This window comes from Quercus robur, chromosome 8 (assembly GCF_932294415.1).
Source record: "Quercus robur chromosome 8, dhQueRobu3.1, whole genome shotgun sequence".
NCBI classification, from domain to species: domain Eukaryota; kingdom Viridiplantae; phylum Streptophyta; class Magnoliopsida; order Fagales; family Fagaceae; genus Quercus; species Quercus robur.
Window position 1 is genome coordinate 63,253,299 of NC_065541.1, and position 17,252 is coordinate 63,270,550.

General features: G+C 37.7%; 2 protein-coding genes, 1 long non-coding RNA gene and 1 pseudogene across 3 annotated transcripts; 3 read left to right on the top strand and 1 right to left on the bottom strand.

Moving 5' to 3' along the window:
• The first annotated feature begins 106 nt into the window (after positions 1–106).
• On the top strand, positions 107–2,421 carry LOC126697581 (uncharacterized protein At2g39795, mitochondrial-like). The gene is made up of 3 exons (XM_050394645.1): positions 107–484; positions 1,551–1,888; positions 1,989–2,421. The coding sequence occupies exons 1-3, from the start codon at positions 209–211 to the stop codon at positions 2,146–2,148; spliced, it is 774 nt and encodes a 257-aa protein (XP_050250602.1). The 5' UTR covers positions 107–208; the 3' UTR covers positions 2,149–2,421.
• On the bottom strand, positions 343–4,572 carry LOC126697583 (uncharacterized). Its single transcript, XR_007646224.1, has 2 exons — positions 4,502–4,572; positions 343–379 (listed from the first exon to the last, which is right to left on the bottom strand). It is a non-coding gene; the product is annotated as an uncharacterized LOC126697583 (long non-coding RNA).
• Positions 4,247–6,496, top strand: LOC126697582 (uncharacterized protein At2g39795, mitochondrial-like; annotated as a pseudogene).
• A 7,001-nt stretch (positions 6,497–13,497) lies between these two features.
• On the top strand, positions 13,498–15,750 carry LOC126697580 (uncharacterized protein At2g39795, mitochondrial-like). The gene is made up of 3 exons (XM_050394644.1): positions 13,498–13,837; positions 14,837–15,231; positions 15,328–15,750. Exons 1-3 carry the CDS (start codon positions 13,592–13,594, stop codon positions 15,485–15,487), a joined length of 801 nt encoding a protein of 266 aa, XP_050250601.1. The 5' UTR covers positions 13,498–13,591; the 3' UTR covers positions 15,488–15,750.
• Positions 15,751–17,252: the final 1,502 nt, after the last annotated feature.

Genomic DNA, 17,252 nt, shown 5'->3' on the forward strand with positions numbered 1-17,252 from the left:
GAAAGGTAAAAGGTCAATAACAAGAAAATTCAAATAGGAAGGATCAAAATAAAAAATTTTGAAACTTAAAGGCCAAATAAAAATAGCACCAAACCAAACTTTAAAAAGTAACTAAAAGTTAAAACCCTCTGAGAGTCCAAAATCATTGTACCCTTGTCCCTAAAACCCTAAACCCCTTCTCTCTGCAACTCAAACTCAAGTTAGAGAAATGGCTTTCGCTTCCATTCTTCGCAAGTCGGGTTCTTCTTTGGCCCCACTCGCAACTCGACTCGTTCGTGGCCAGAGAAATTACCATCGTGCCCTCTTCACGGCCAAAACCCACTCCAATCTCTCTCACAGTCACAGGATCTCATTTCTGAGCCCTCTTTTGGTTCCCAACCTTCACTACTCTTCTGCTTCGAAGAAGCCCAGCTCTGATGAGATCCTTTTACGAGTGATTCTGTCAGAGATCCAGTGCTTGCAGGAGACTGATGATCATGATCGGGTAGGTATTTATGTTATTTTATTCTATTTTTTATAAATTTTTTTTGGGGTTTATGGGCTGTTTGGTTGCTGAGAAAGTGTGGGAAAATGAAAAGAAAATGGAACTTATAGGGCTATTTTTGTAGTTTTTTGGGAAGATGAAAAACCCACTCAATGTCATCGAAGGGTTGTGTTTGGGCGCGGAAAAATCAATGATAATTTGATATCTAGGATTTTAATTTCTTGAATGTTTACTATCTTTCTAGGCAATATAAGGCACATGCTGATGCTGCTCGGTTTGCTTGTGGACTAAAGGTTGTCTTTTTACAATTAAAAACAAAAAAAGTGAGGCAAATTTAGTTGCTCCAAGAGGAATGTAATGGAAGGAAATGAAGCTTTAAATGTTATGACTTTATATGTTTTGAATTGCAGAAACTTGGTAAAAAAAATGTACTTAGGCGGGGTTGAGTGGTTGCTTCTGTTTTCAGGCCCTAGGACCTGAATTGTGAATAATTTTAGTAAGAATGGGAATTTCAGTTTCTTTATTGTCAACAAAAAAAAAAAGGCAAGAAATGAAAGAGAAGGATAGAGGTTTGTGCTTCAAGTTTTGATTATTGCAATTCTTAATATGCAAGCAGCTAGAGGAGGTTTTTTAAAAGTTGTAATTATTCTTTTTATTCTTATTACTTTCCAGTTAGACAAACAGAATTAAGACTTGTGATAGTTATTGCTGCCTCATACTTGGGTTGTTATTCGGCTGTAATTCTTGGTTTTTAATAAAAAAGAGCCAGATGATCCAGAGTTTTCAGATGGATTTTCAAGATAATACTCTGAATAGTGTTGGTTTTGGTTTACTTAGAGAAACATTTATTGGTTTGTTAATGTTCAACGGATATCCTTGTATACATTTGTCGATCGCTTGTGGAAACTTCCTTTGATGTGGATGTCTTTTAACTATTGATGCTCTTGTAATGTAGTGCTTTAGGAGCTTACCTTCTTTTTTTCTTTTTTTCTTCTTTTAATGAATATGCTTATACACTTATTAATTGCCTTACTGATAGTGGTGATCACATCTTTTTATTTGATAGGTTGAACAGATTCCAAGCGATTTTCCTTTCGAAATTGTGGATAATCCAGGACTTCAAACTCTAACACTGAAAAGAACTTATCAAGGTGAAGAGATAGAAGTTGAAGTTCACATGCCCGATCTAGTTACTGGTGAAAATGATGATGATCCTGATGGGGATAATAGTGAAAAGGCTAGTCTATCTAGCTTGCCACTGGTTGTTAGTGTCTCTAAGAAGGATGGACCTAGTCTAGAGTTTAGTTGCATTTCTTACCCTGATGAAATTGAGATTGACAGCTTGGCAGCTAAACGTCCAGAAATTTCTGATGAGGAGATTGCCTATAAGGGCCCTAGCTTCATGTAAGAATTTATTGTTCTTACTTTTATATCATCAATTCAATATCATGGTATATGTATTTATATATATAATTTATGAGGGTCTTCACGTTTTCTTTTCCAGTGATTTGGATGAGGACCTGCAGAAGGCTTTCAAGAGGTATTTAAATATAAGAGGAATCAAGCCCAGCACAATTAATTTCTTGCATGAGTACATGATCAACAAGAACAGTAAAGAAGAATTGATTTGGATGAAGAAACTTAAGAAGTTTGTTGAAGCCTGAACTTTTGCCCTATACAGCAACTTTGGTAGAAGAGAACTCAAGGACCAAGTTTTGATATTGTATTTTCTTCTGCATAGAGATATACATTGCTGCAATTTATTTACAGAGCCTTTTATGCAAGGCCTATGATAGTTTCACTTGGTCATTAACAAATAGTTGTGTTAGAGGTCTTTTATTGAGAAGTTGGTTAAGTTGCTTTTGATATAGAATGAATGTGTTGTTTCAATTAGAATTTAGAACCAACTATGATTGAATGGATCTGTTTATAACTCCTGAAGTGTTTCATTAGGAAGTCTAGTACCTAATAAAGTGTGCAAATTGTAACAGGTGTAAAATAATTAAATTAGATTATCATAATCCAGACCATTAACCATATTTTCCATTCTACATGTACGAGGTGCCATTTTAATATAGAAATTATCATATTTTCTAACATGAAATTTTGAAATGATAGAATGTGCCATACCGTTCTTCCTTAAGTTCAACTTCTTTTTGCTTTTTTTGACAAATGAAATGTATTTGCACTCTCATTAAAAATCAAATCTCATTATAAACAATAACTGCAAAATCTTCTTACATATGATAAAGATAAACTGTAGGATACGCCATGGGCAGCGAGGCATCAATCAAGGGGGTGTGTACAGCTTTGGAGTATTTCTACTAGAATTGTGCCTGGGAAAGAGACCAACTGATGAAATACATAAAAATGATATCAATCTCCACAATTTTGTTAATATAGTATTGCCGGGATGGGCTTGTTCAAGTTGTGGACCAAACCCTTCTCATTAAAGAGGTTGAAGAAATGCCATTGCCAGCAGCAACAGTGGCAGCTAGAGAAGATAATAATGAGAATGAAATTGAAGCAGATGAAGAAACTCAGGGTATTGTGAACATTTGTCAATTGGAAGCCAATGTGTATAAGTGCATAGTCTTGGTCCTTGGGATTGGACTTGCATGTAGCGTGGAATGACCAAAAGAAAGAATGCTTTTCTTGGTTCTAGGATCTGAAGACTTGGTAGAATCCAAGTTGAGGTACTTCTACCTTTCAAATTTGAATTCACTCCGGTAAAATTGCACATGACAATTATCTCATAAAATGGTTGAAGATGTCCCAAGTGAAATATACTGGCCATGAAGGGGTTTTTTTCTTTTCTTTTTTTCATAAACACTAGTGTGGAGTCAACCAATTTTTAACCTTTTTTTTTTTTTTTTTTTTTTTTTTTTTTTTTTTTTTTTTTTGCAGATGATCTTGATTGTACAACTAAATTTGCTGTATAAAAATGTTGGAGTAACAACTTTGGCCAAAATACATTGTTCATCCATAAAATTTACACATTAAACACCTTTTGTCCCTAATGTCTTAAATAAGTGTGCATTTGATGATGGATTAAAAACTAGTCTTTTGCTCAAATTATTCACTGTTTCCTAAATTACCTTTTGCCTCAAACTCTCAGTTTTATTTCACATAATCTAACTTTCAGTTTTTTAAAAATAAGCTAACTTTTAGCTTTGTCTCACACTATATAAATAAGCTACTAGAAATAAGTAATTCGCGTTACTTAACTAATAAAGTTTCTGATACTTGTAGAAGAGATCTAGGATTCAATCCTGCCTACACCAAAAACTGATTGGTGTCTTGATTTGATAATAAAGAGCTATTAATAAGAACGGACGCCATAGATTGAAATTCTCTTAAAAAAAAAAGAAAAGTAATTCTCAAATGCATACTAAAGTTTAACAGACGAATGCAATTAATCTCTCTAAGTAGGTTAGTTTTTCTTGTATATGTGATTAACAAAGCAATGAGGTGACTTTGTTTAGAGATGTGAACATTGTGGAGTCGAATTTTTATTAAATAGAAAGTACCCAAAAGTATTTGTATAAAACCTTTTGTTTTTAATTTTCAATTTTCTTACTGGCCCTTGAGGTTTGAAATTTTCATTTTTATGAAAGGCAAATAAAGAACTGAATCAAAAAATAAAAATTTTAAAACGTAAAAAGTTAATATAATTTCAAAATAAAAAATTTGAAACTTAAAAGCTAAAATAAAAATAAATCCAAACCAAACTTTAAAAGGTGTATGTACTATTTACTTAAAACCTTAGTCCAAAATCCTTGTTCCCTTCTCCCTAAAATCCAAAACCCTAAACCCCTTCTCTCTGCAACTCAAACTCAAGTCAGAGAAATGGCTTTCACTTCCATTCTTCGCAAGTCCGGTTCTTCTTTGGCCCCGCTCGCAACTCGACTTGTTCGTGGCCAGGGAAATTACCATCATGCCCTCTTCACTGCCAAAACCCACTCCAATTTTTCTAACAGTCACAGTCCCTCATTTCTGAGTCCTTTGGTTCCCAACCTTCACTACTCTTCTGCTTCGAAGAAGCCCAGCTCTGATGAGACCCTTTTACGAGTGATTCAGTCAGAGATTCAATGCTTGCAGGAGAATGATGATCATGATCGGGTTGTTTTTTTTTTTTTTTAATAAATATTTTTGAGGTTTAGGGGCTGTTTGGTTGCTGAGAATGTGTGGGAAAATGGAAAGAAGATGAAAAAACCCACCTCAATGTCGTCGAATGGTTGTGTTTGGGCACCGAAAAAATCAATAATTTGATATCTAGGATTTTAATTTCTTGAATGTTTACCATCTTTCTAGGCAATAGAAGGCACATGCTGATGCTGCTCGGTTTGCTTGTGGGGTAAAGGTTGTCTTTTTAATATATAAATAAAATAAAAAATAAAAATTCAGGTGAATTTAGTTGCTCCAAGAGGAATGTAATGGAAGGAAATGAAGCTTTAAATGTTATGACTTTATATGTTCTGAATTGCAGAAACTTGGTAAAAAAAAAAATGTAGTTAAGCGGGGTTGAGCGGTCACAAAACAAAAATAGGCAAGAAATGAAAGAAGGATAGAGGTTTGTGCCTCAAGTTTTGATTAATGCAATTCTTAGCATGCAAGCAGCAATAGGAGGTATTTTAATAGTTGTTGTTATTCTTTTGATTCTTCTGACTTTTTGAATAGATAAACAGAATTAAGACTTGTGATAGTTATTAACTTATGATGATAGTTATTGTTGCCTCATACTTGGGTTTTTTATTCAGCTGCACTTCTTGGTTTTAATAAAAAAGAGCCCGATGATCCAGAGTTTTCAGATGGATTTTGGAGATAATACTCTGAATAGTGTTGGTTTTGCATTACTCAGAGAAACATTTATTGGTTTGTTAATGTTCAACGAATATCCCTATATACGTTTGTCCTTCAATCGTGGAAACTTCCTTTGATGTGGATGTCTTTTAACTATTGATACTGGTAAAGTAGTGCTTTAGGATCTTACCATGTCTTTTTCTTTTTTCTTCTTTTGATGGGTATGCTTATACACTTACTTATTGCCTTACTGATAGTGGTGATCGCATCTTTTTATTTAATAGGTTGAACAGATTCCAAGTGATTTTCCTTTCAAAATTGTGGATAATCCAGGACTTCAAACTCTAACACTGAAAAGAACTTATCAAGGTGAAGAGATAGAACTTGAAGTTCACATGCCCGATCTAGTTACTAGTGAAAATGATGATGATCCTGATGGGGATGATAGTGAAAAGGCTAGTATATCTAGCTTGTCACTGGTTGTTTGTGTCTCTAAGAAGAATAGACGTAGTTTAGAGTTTAATTGCATTTCTTACCCTGATGAAATTGAGATTGACAGTTTGGCAGTTAAACGTCCCGGATTTCTGAGGATGAGATTGCCTATAAGGGCCCTAGCTTCAAGTAAGAATTTATTGTTCATACTTGTATATCATCTATTCAATATCATGGTATATGTTTTTTTTTTTTTTTTTTTTTATATAAATATCTATAATTTATGAGTGCCTTCACATTTTCTTCTCCAGTGATTTGCCTCACCTGCGGAAGCCTTTCAAGAGGTACTTAAAACTAAGAGGAATCAAGCCCAGCACAATTAAGTTCTTGCGTGAGTACATGATCAATAAGAACAGTAAAAAAAAATTGATATGGATAAAGAAACTTAAGAAGTTCATTGAAGCCTGAACTTTTGCCCAATACAGCTACTTTGGTAGTAAAGAACTCACGGACCAAGTTTTGATATTGTATATTTTCTTCTGCATAGAGATATACTGTTGCTGCAATTTATTTACAGAGCCTTTTATGTAAGGCCTATGATAGTTACACTTGGTCTTTAGCAACTAGTCGTGTTGGCCCTGTTGGGTGAGGTCTTTTATTGAGAGGTTAGTTAGGTTGCTTTTGATATAGAATGGAAGTGTTGTTTCAATTAGAATTTAGAACCAACTATGATCGAATGGATCTGTTTATAAATCCTTTTGTTCCATAACCTTTTTTAATGTTCTGATGAAGATCCATATCTATCTCAAATAATTTGGTGAAAAAGGTCATATGAGCTTATAGTAGCTTAAAGCAGAGCCGTGATGTTGCGTAATTGTTGTATAGGGGTGGCAATTTTTATTTAAACCTATCAATCAATCCATTATCCGCCTAATTTGATTAAGCATTAATCTAGTCTAATTAAACATTTGGGTTAAATGGGTAAAGACATTGGGTAATTCAATTAAATGAGTTTTAATTGGTAAACCCACTGGATACCAAGTGATACCCATCTAAAAATTTTAATACATTAAAAAAATTAATAATAATACCCCAAGCCTAACTTAGCTTCTCTACACAACTGCCAAACCCTATCTCCCTCACCTTTCTTCCTATTGACTTTCTTGCCTTTTCCTTCACATTTTCTTAGCTACCAAACGTATTCTCTACCCCTCTCTATCTCTTGCTCATTTTTCCAACCAAGAACTTTCAATATCTCCAAGCCCTTAGAGTTCCTTGTCTAAGTATCTGTTTGGGAACAACTTATTTAGCTAAAACTGAAAACTTTTTGTTGAAAGTACTGTAGATAAAGCTAAAAAGTAGTTGAAATAGTATAGTGGAACACATTAATAGTACTAAAAAGTGCAAAAATAAGCTGAATAGTAAAAAAAAATGATTTTTTAAGCCAATGCCAAAAACACCAAATTTCTTGAAAATTTTTCGATTTCCTTTCAATTTGATTGGAAAAAAACAAAAATATTTTTGTGGGGCCCAACAATATATGGGCCAGGCCCACTTGTTCACGGGAAGCTTTAAGGCCCAAAGCCGAAGAAGGTGGCAGTCCAAGCTCATTAGCGCAAAGCACAAATGGGCCCAGAAAAGCGGCCGAGGACGGTACAGCCCTCGGCTGGCCCAAAGCTCCACCAAGAAAAGGGGCAAAAGCGGCATAGGGATAATCTTAAAATAAAATCTGAAATATCTAGGACAGGCTGCCCTTACTGCCTTTTCCCCGACTGAACTTGGCACCTAACAGAGCTATGCTCTTTAGCTTTATCAACTACTCCCAACGACTTAGGTCTAGGACAAATGGGACAAGTATCAGTCTTGGAAAGGTCGACCCTACACGTGGACGAAGGAAATTGAACGCATGCTAGTATAAAAGGAAAATATGTAACCTAAAGAAGGGGCTGGAATCCCACGAAAAAAAAAAAGGAGGAGGGGTTCTAGAGGTGAATACACCCGAACCATACATGAGCTCCTTAATAAAACCACCGCCGGGTAAACACGACTTAGCCTTTCGATCCCACTCTCTACAAATGATATTGTATGGGCCCATTTATGTGCGAACCCAACTCTACTGCGGGTTGACACAAAACGTGACCCTACAATTGGCGCCGTCTGTGGGAAGGCTTGCGTGTTAGCTCGAGCGGTGGCGAAGTTGAGCTTCTGTCGAACAAGGGACTACGAGGGTGCCTGTATCACCGGCGACACATTGTTGCTATTCCAACATAAGCTCCCACTAGGGGCTACGTTCCACGGTGTCAACGACATGGGCAAGCCTAGGGGCTTCAAACATCAGGCCAGCTTCCCCCACCTTATTCGAGGAGTTAAACCTTCGGAAGATAAGCAAATAAAAGAGAATACAAGTTTTGGACAGAACCAAGGCCTTGTATGGTCCTCGGACCCAAGCCTCTGGGGAAACCAACTACTTAAAAAGAAGAATACAAGTTTTGGACAGAACCAAGGCCTTGTATGGTCCTCGGACCCAAGCCTCTGGGGAAACCAACTACTTAAAAAGAAGAATACAAGTTTTGGACAGAACCAAGGCCTTGTATGGTCCTCGGACCCAAGCCTCTGGGGAAACCAACTACTTAAAAAGAAGAATACAAGTTTTGGACAGAACCAAGGCCTTGTATGGTCCTTGGACCCAAGCCTCTGGGGAAACCAACTACTTAAAAAGAGAATACAAGTTTTGGACAGAACCAAGGCCTTGTATGGTCCTCGGACCCAAGCCTCTGGGGAAACCAACTACTTAAAAGGGAAAACTGTGTTACATGGATTCTCTAGTTTGCCCTCGGATCCTCGACACTAAAGGGACCAGTATGGAATGGAGTAATGTGTTTCCGAAAGCATAACTGAAGTCATGCAATGCTCGGTCACTCCCTCGGATGAGTTATTTAGAATTTGTCGTCCTCATACAATATTCTCGTGCTTACTATGGAACGTTCAACCGTTATCTCGGTTAGTTTCCTAAGTTTAACTTGCTATGAATTATTATTATTCTGCCTGATAGTGTCGATAGATTAGAATTAGTTGGATCGTGTTTCAAAAGTTTTTGCTTTAAATACTGCCGAGGAGAAACACACACATGGAGCGCACCAACTCACCAAGTGGCTTTATCAAAGGAACAGCATTCAAAACAAGTAAAGAAATCGCCATTTTTTTTTATTAAAGCAAAGAGATAGTACAGTGTACAATGAAAAGCTAGAATCAGTTTATGTCAAAGCTCACTACACGACCAAAAGAAAGGAAGATACAAGAGAATAAATAAAAGCCGAGGAAGTAGATCAGAGGAGAGGTTGGCTACAGCTCCAAGACCCTGCTCTTCCTCAATGCTTTCACTTGCCCACAACTCAAACAGCAAAAGAGACCCAACTTGAGCCTGACACCGCTGAAGGAAAGGTGCAGGGAGTTGGAAGCTAAGGGGCTTTCTCTAAATATTCGCCCGCCACAAGGCAGAGACGGTGATGGCGGAGAATCTTTCTTCTGACACACCAAAGTTCTGGCATGAACAGGACCTGCTTCGGATTTTGACTAAAAGAGGGAGAAACATCCTTTCCCCTCGATTGAAATGGAGCACTCTCTTGAACTTATGCTTCCTGTGCCCATACCTCACCATTTTTAGTCTCATAGGGGCACGGCGCTCCTGTGGCGGAGGGAATTCTTTCTTCCCAACTCTCGCCTCGAATATGTTATGCTAAGGGAGGACAGCACTGAGTATAGGAGCTGTGATTTGGGAGAAAACTAAAGAGTTGGTGCGAGGGTGAAGTAACTTTCTCTCCTATTTATTTATCTAAAGAAATAAGTTGGTGGCATTTAATGCACGCAGCGCCCCAAGGAACGCTACGGACAAGATGGCTTAGGCTCAATCTCCAATGCCACCTGTAACCATGGGATTAAAGGAGTCTCTGGAAGGTGCACCTCGAGCATTGGGACGCCAGAAAGCACCACGTAACCATAAACTACGTAAATACCCCTAAAATTATGGGCCAAGTAAATTCGCGGTCCAGGCCTGTTCTGCATGGGGGCCCAGGGGCCATGGCCCACACCGAGGAATAACTGTTGCCGAGGACAACTTGTTGCTCGGCACCTCGTGAAATACCTGAGAAAAAGGAGAAACTGAACTCAAAGAATCTTGGACAGAACCTAGGCCTTGTGTGGTCCTCGGACCCAAGCCTATGGGGAAACCAAATGCTGAGAAAACCTAAGTTTGTTTTGGACAGAACCTAGGGCTTGCATGGTCCTCGGACTCAAGCCTATGGGGAAACCAAGTAATGAGAAAAAATCTAAGTTTAAGACAGAACCTAGGCGCTACGAAGTCCTCAGACTCAAGCCTTTTGGGAAATCAACTGCTCGGATGGAGAAGTTTCTCGGCTCAAATACTGGAAAAGGTTAAGGTCAGTATGCTCAGGAGATGACGAAACGGCCTGATGATCGTTAGCCTAAGGAAACTACTCATTGGAAAGGTGACATGTCCTCGGATAGCTACTTCTTACACCTTATCTAGCACTTAGCCCCCATCCCGACTAATTTAAGGTGAGTTTCGTCCCTCACTGGTCGGCTTTGCTATGTTAAATAATTTTATTAAAGTCATGGTGACACCTTTTTTATTAGCAAACATTTTAGCCTTAGTCATTATTGATTCAAATACTATATTACGGTGCCGAGCAGCGTTGGTAAACTTGTAAAAGCATAAAAACATAACATACGAAATAAATGAATAGCAACTTTTATTAATATGGAAAATTGTTACAACGTACAAAGAAGGGCTTGAACAAGCCTATACAAAAAATGAACTGTCAAAGCAACACTAGCATCTGCAATACAGATAAGTAAATAGTCAGCTGCCTTTCAAACTCGCCTTCAAAGCTTTTCCAATCTCTGCCTCAGTACTGCTCGTATCAGGAGAAGAACCTTTTTTAGAAAAAGATAAAGGAGAAGGAAGAAGAATTGGAACACATGGAAGCACTTCAGCAAGCTCTTGTCGCCGAAGAGTGCAAAGGAAGAAGATGGAGGACATGAGCAAGAGAAGGAGGAGAAGAAGAGGGAAGCAATGAAAAGAAAGTAAAAGGAGCAAAAGAGGGAGAAAGAAAAGCACCAGGATGGATCTGGTGGGGGAAAGAAGAAGAAAGAAAAGTAAAGGGTGGCGCCAGTGAACGAAGAGAGGAAGAAGCAGGGGCATTTAGTCCCTGCCCCAGTCCTGACTCCTAGCACACCGGTACCACATTAGATATGCTCATGAGAGAGCGGGTGGTGATGATGCTGTGTGTTCTCGGCTCAGTCACGTCGAAGGTGCAACGTGACGAGTTCCTGCTTCGGATTTTGGCTGAAAGGTAGGCGAGACGAATCTTGAGTCTCCGCCACCCTTGCCCCGATCGAGCCATCTCGAGCTTAGCCAGAACAAGGCATTTTTGGGGCGGAGAAGGTTTCTTCATCACCTATGACTGTAGTGAATGTATTAAGAGTAGAAGTATAATCAGAGGGTAAATGTAAGTTCTGGGAGGAATCTAAGGACTTCAGTTTTCTGAGGAATTAAGGGATTCACATATGAAAGAAACAACACATGTTCACCCTCTTTATATATGAGACGAAGAGGATGGTATTGAATACGTTCAGATCTTCAAGGAAATCTGTCAACAAGAATGCGCCTGTTCCGCTCCCCTACGTTATCAGAAGCCGTTGAACTAGAGAGGTCTCGTGAAGGGAAAACATTAAAGACCTACTTCGGGTAGCCAAACGGACAGAACGTATCAAGGCTAAATCAAGAAGGATATCTCGTATATCGGAGCGTTTCCTGGGCATTTGGAGAATTGCCAACGTCAGGGAAGGGTCAAATTAAATGAACCGTAATGAATGCTCGGAGTTACCAAAACCCCCCTTTCCAACCAAGAGGTCGGACAGCAGGGTTTTGAGGGGCTATTGTGGGGCCCAACAATATATGGGCCAGGCCCACTTGTTCACGAGAAGCTTTAAGGCCCAAAGCCGAAGAAGGTGGCAGTCCAAGCTCATTAGCGCAAAGCACAAATGGGCCCAGAAAAGCGGCCGAGGACGGTACAGCCCTCGGCTGGCCCAAAGCTCCACCAAGAAAAGGGGCAAAAGCGGCATAGGGATAATCTTAAAATAAAATCTGAAATATCTAGGACAGGCTGCCCTTACTGCCTTTTCCCCGACTGAACTTGGCACCTAACAGAGCTATGCTCTTTAGCTTTATCAACTACTCCCAACGACTTAGGTCTAGGACAAATGGGACAAGTATCAGTCTTGGAAAGGTCGACCCTACACGTGGACGAAGGAAATTGAACGCATGCTAGTATAAAAGGAAAATATGTAACCTAAAGAAGGGGCTGGAATCCCACGGAAAAAAAAAGGAGGAGGGGTTCTAGAGGTGAATACACCCGAACCATACATGAGCTCCTTAATAAAACCACCGCCGGGTAAACACGACTTAGCCTTTCGATCCCACTCTCTACAAATGATATTGTATGGGCCCATTTATGTGCGAACCCAACTCTACTGCGGGTTGACGCAAAACGTGACCCTACAATTTTGATTTGTAGTTCATGAAATCTACAAATCTTAGGTTGAAGCTTGAAACAACAACAAAGAAATCATCTTAAATCGGTAAAAAATTTTCAATTTATGCTGATTTTTTTTTTTTTTTTGTAAATTATATTTTCTCAAGAAAATTTAGGTGTTAAAGTTTTCTTGGGAAACAAACGGTGTTTGGAGTTGTGTACTATACGATCATAGTTCGTTATTTCATTTGATTTGGTACTAATATGATGTTGTTATGCATATAGGTGTTTTGCTTTTAATTGAATTCTTGGTGATTTTGTGAATCTAACTCAAATTTGATCTAAATTTATTTTGCTTATTTGAGTAACTTTTACTCTTAAAATTAGAATTGTGTGTAAGATCATAGTCAAAAGTGAATATTCATCTTGGTCGATTCTCAATTTTCTAAGAAACCAAACGGTGGGTAAATCAATTTCTCGGATACCAAACACTGGTCAGGTTATCTTAGAAGCCAAAAGGGGTGTTTTTGTAATTTTGTATATTTTGGGGTATTTTGGTATTTTTGGAGGTCAAGAGGATATTGAGGTCATTTTGGTTTAAATGGGCGGGTCACAATATTAAATGGGTTTGGTGGATAATGGATATTTAATTTATATTTAAACAAGTAATAAATGGGTAATTATATACCCATCCTATTTATGACCCAACTCACCCCACCCATTTGCTACAAAATATAGTATCATGCTTAAATGATCTTTTTTGGTGGGAACATTTAGGCCATTTATGAAAGTTTAACTCTTGTAGCTCAACTAATTGACACATTTTGGTATTTCTAAAAGAGAAAAACATGTGGGATTCAAATTGACATGATAAATGCTTTTTGTCCTTAATTTTTTAAACAAGTGTCTTTAATCCCTAAAGTTTAACAAAAAAGACTATTGGACTCTCTAATCCTGTTAATTTTCTTGTATACATGGCTAATGAATGAAGCAATGAGGTGATCTAATAAATTTTTTGTTAAATGTCGAGTTGAATTTTTATTAAACAATTACACAATGTAGAACTTAATAAAATTTTCAAACAAAAAATTGAATCAAACATAAAAATGAAAATTTTGAAACTGAAAGAGCAAAAATGAAAATGAAATCAAAAGGCTAAAATAAAATATTGAAACATAAAAACTAAAGTAAAAACAATTCCAAAACGTTAAACGTGCTAATTAGTCAAAACCCTTAAAACCCTTCGAGTCCGAGAGCCCAAAATCCTTGTACCCGTGTGACTCTAAAACCCTGTAGGGCTTCTCTGCAAGTCGGAGAAATGGCTTTCACTTCCATTCTTCGTAAGTCGGCTTCTTCTTTGACCACACTCGCAAGTCAACTCGCTCGTGGCCATGGAAATTACCACTGTGCCCTCTTTACAGCCATAACCCACTCCTCTTTGAGCCCTTTGGTTCCCAACCTTCACTACTCTTCTGTTTCGAATAAGCACAGTTCTGATGAGACCCTTCTACCTGTGATTCAGTCTAAGATTCAATGCTTGCGGGAGACTGATGGTCATGGCCGCGTAAGTCTTTTTTTTTTGTGGGGGGGGGGGGGTTTATGGGCTGTTTGGTTGATGAGAAAGTGTGGGAAAATGAAAAGAAAGTGGAACTTATATGGATTTTTTTTTTTTAGTTTTTGGGAGAAGATGAAAAATCCACCTCAATTTCATCGAATGGTTGTGTTTGGGCACGGAAAAATCAATAATTTGATATCTAGGATCTTATTTCCTTGAACGTTTGCTACATGCTGCTCTGTTTGCTTGTGTAGTAAAGGTTTTCTTTCTCAAAAAGAATAAAATTCAGGCGACTTTTGTTGCTCCAAGAGGAATGTAATGGAGGGAAATGAAGCTTCAAAAGTTATGACTTTAGATGTTCTGAATTGCATAAACTTAGTCAAAAAATGTAGTTAGGTGGAGTTGAGATTTTGCTTCTGTTTTCGGGTCCTGAATTGTCAATAACTTCAGTAAGAATGGGAATTTCATTCTCTGTATTGTCACTGAAAAAAAAAAAGAGGAGGCAAGAAAAGAAAGGAGGATAGAGTTTTGAATAATGCAAATCAGTTGCGAGCTGCTAGAGGAGGTTTTTTAAAAGTTGAAGTTACTCTTTTTATTCTTGTGACTTTTCAAATAGACAAACAGAATTAAGACTCGTGATAGTTACGGTGATAGCTAGTAACGCCTCTTATATGGGTTGTTATTCAGCTGTACTCATTGGCTTTATTAAAAGAGCCAGATGATCCAGAGTTCTCAGAGGTAGATTTTGGAGATAATACTCTGAATAGTTTTGATTTTGCAGAACTCGTTGAAGCGTTTACTGGTTTGTTAATGTTCACTGAACGTTTTTGTATACATTTGTCAATTGCTTGTGAAAACTTCCTTTGATGTAGATATCTTTTAAACTATTGATACTCAAGTAAAGTAGTGCTTTAGGATCTTACCATATCATTTTCTTTTTTCTTCTTTTGCTTTTACAATCATTTATTACCTTACTGATGGTGGCGATTGCTTCTTTTTATTTGATAGGTTGAACAGATTCCAAGTGATTTTCCTTTTGAAATCGTGGATAAGCCAGGGCTTCAGACTCTAACACTGAAAAGAAAATACCAAGGTGAAGATATAGAAGTTGAAGTTCACATGCCTGATATATTTACTGGTGAAAATAATGATCATCATGATGGGAATGATAACAGTGAAAAGCCCAGACTATCTATCTTGCCACTAGTTGTTAGTGTCTCTAAGCAGATGAAACCTAGTCGAAAAGAACGTTTAGGTTTTTACCCATATAGGCTTGAGTATGGTGACAGATGTCTAGAGTTCAGTTGCATTTCTTACCCTGATGAAATTGAGATTGACAGCTTGGTATTTAAACTTCCTGAAATTTCTGATGATGAGAATACCTATGAGGGCCCTAGCTTCATGTAAGCATATATTCTTCTTACTCGTATATCATCAATTCATTATCGTGGTTTATATATTTTTATGATCAATGAGTATCTTCCTGTTTTCTCTTCCAGTGATATGGATAAGGACCTGCAGAAGGCTTTCAAGAGGTATTTGAGAATAAGAGGAATCAAGCCCAGCACATTTAATTTCTTGCACAAGTACATGATCAATAAGCACAGTAAAGAAGATTTGATTTGGATGAAGAAACTTAAGAAGTTCTTAGAAGCCTGAACTTTTGCCTAATACAGCAACTTTGGTAGAAGAGAACTCGAAGACGAAGTTTGGATTATTTGTTTTCTTATGCATAGAGGTATACTGTTGCTGCAATTTATTTACAGTACCTATCATGTAAAAGAGTATGATAGTTACACACTTGGTCATTAACAAATAGTTGTGGCATGAAAAACTAATCTAGTTTGACATTATGCAGGCTTGTATTTGAAAAGTTGGTTAAGTTGCTTTGATATAAAAATGAAGGTGTTGTTTCAATTAAATTTAGAATTAAATAAGATTGAATGGATCTGTTTATAACTCCTGAAGTGTTCTGTAAACTCTTTCAATGTTCTGATGAAGATCCATATCAATTATTTGGGGAAAAAGGTCATATGCTGCTTATAGTAGCTTAAAGCAAAGCTGTGATGTTGTTGTATCATGCTCACATGAATGCATGATATTTTCTGGAGGGAATGTTTAGGCCATATATGGCCTGTCAGGTTGCAGCTTAGTGGTTAGAGGCTTGGGATAAGTTGTATTCCTAGACATCTTGGATTCGACCCCCAGTAGTTCTCTGGATTGCATGATGTTAGCACTTGTAATGTTGGCTGATTCCATGACAAATTTGATCGTATTTTAGGTCTCAACTTTAATTGTTTTTATGTAATTTTGTGGGCTTTCAATTTTATTGAGCTTGTGAGTTCAAGTGGTCATAGTGCAAAAAGGGAAGTCGGCTGAGTATTTTCACTCCTATGATTGCAAGGCAAGAAATCGAAAGAAGATACGGAATTGAAGTTTGAAAATTTGTTGGACTAGTGAGTTCGCGGCTTATTCATACAAAGTTTGTATTGTATGAAAATCAGAGAACCGAAGAGAATCTCATAATTGAATTCTCTACAGTTTAAGCCTCTTAGCCCATTTTTTAAGTATCATTTCCCACGATTTTGACACCTTGAATTCCCATAAGATTTGGTGAGAACCCATAAACCCTAGAACAAAACTCAGATGTCTCTCTCTCTCTCCCTCTCTCAACAACCAAATTCAAGAGAGGAGATCAAACCCATCACTACCTTTGAGTTGTTAGTGTTGCTTGGAGCTTAGGAAGTATTGCAACCACCACAAAACTACCAACGTGACTTGGAGATTGCAATTGGAGCTCAATTGCAGAACCGAAGCTAGAGTGGGGAAAGGAAAGGACTCGTGGAGTCCATTGCTAGCAAGATGGTGCCCAACACAGGCTGCTTCCACATGAATGCAAAACTCATTTTCTCCATCAAGGTGCTACTGCTAGTCTGCTAACTCCTCTTCCACATAAAACCATAAATCTTGTGAACATTCATCTTTTGAGATACCCTTCTATTTATTTCAGTGGTCCAGTACTATGACAATTTATAAAACGTTTACGGTGTCAATTAGAGTAGCTCAAAGCGCATGTTCCTCCTCTTTTCCCTACTTAATACTTCGCAGGCGCAATAAATCTTTTTTTTTTTTTAATAGCTAAAACAAAAAAAACAAAAAGGAGGACTTGCAAGTATGGTCACTCATTGAACTCCGCATTGCATTATGGCATAAGACTATTTAAGCACTAATGGGACTTGCCACTACTCGAAATCACAACTCCGAAACTCATAGGTTTAATGGGTCATAAGGGCTTCCTACTAATAGGCCACCCCCTCGAGTGGTAGTTATAAACTGGGAAGACTTTTACATAACAAGACATTACATAACAAGATGCTTCCTAGCAAAATTAAACTGTTGTTTCATTTTGAAGGGAACGTATACA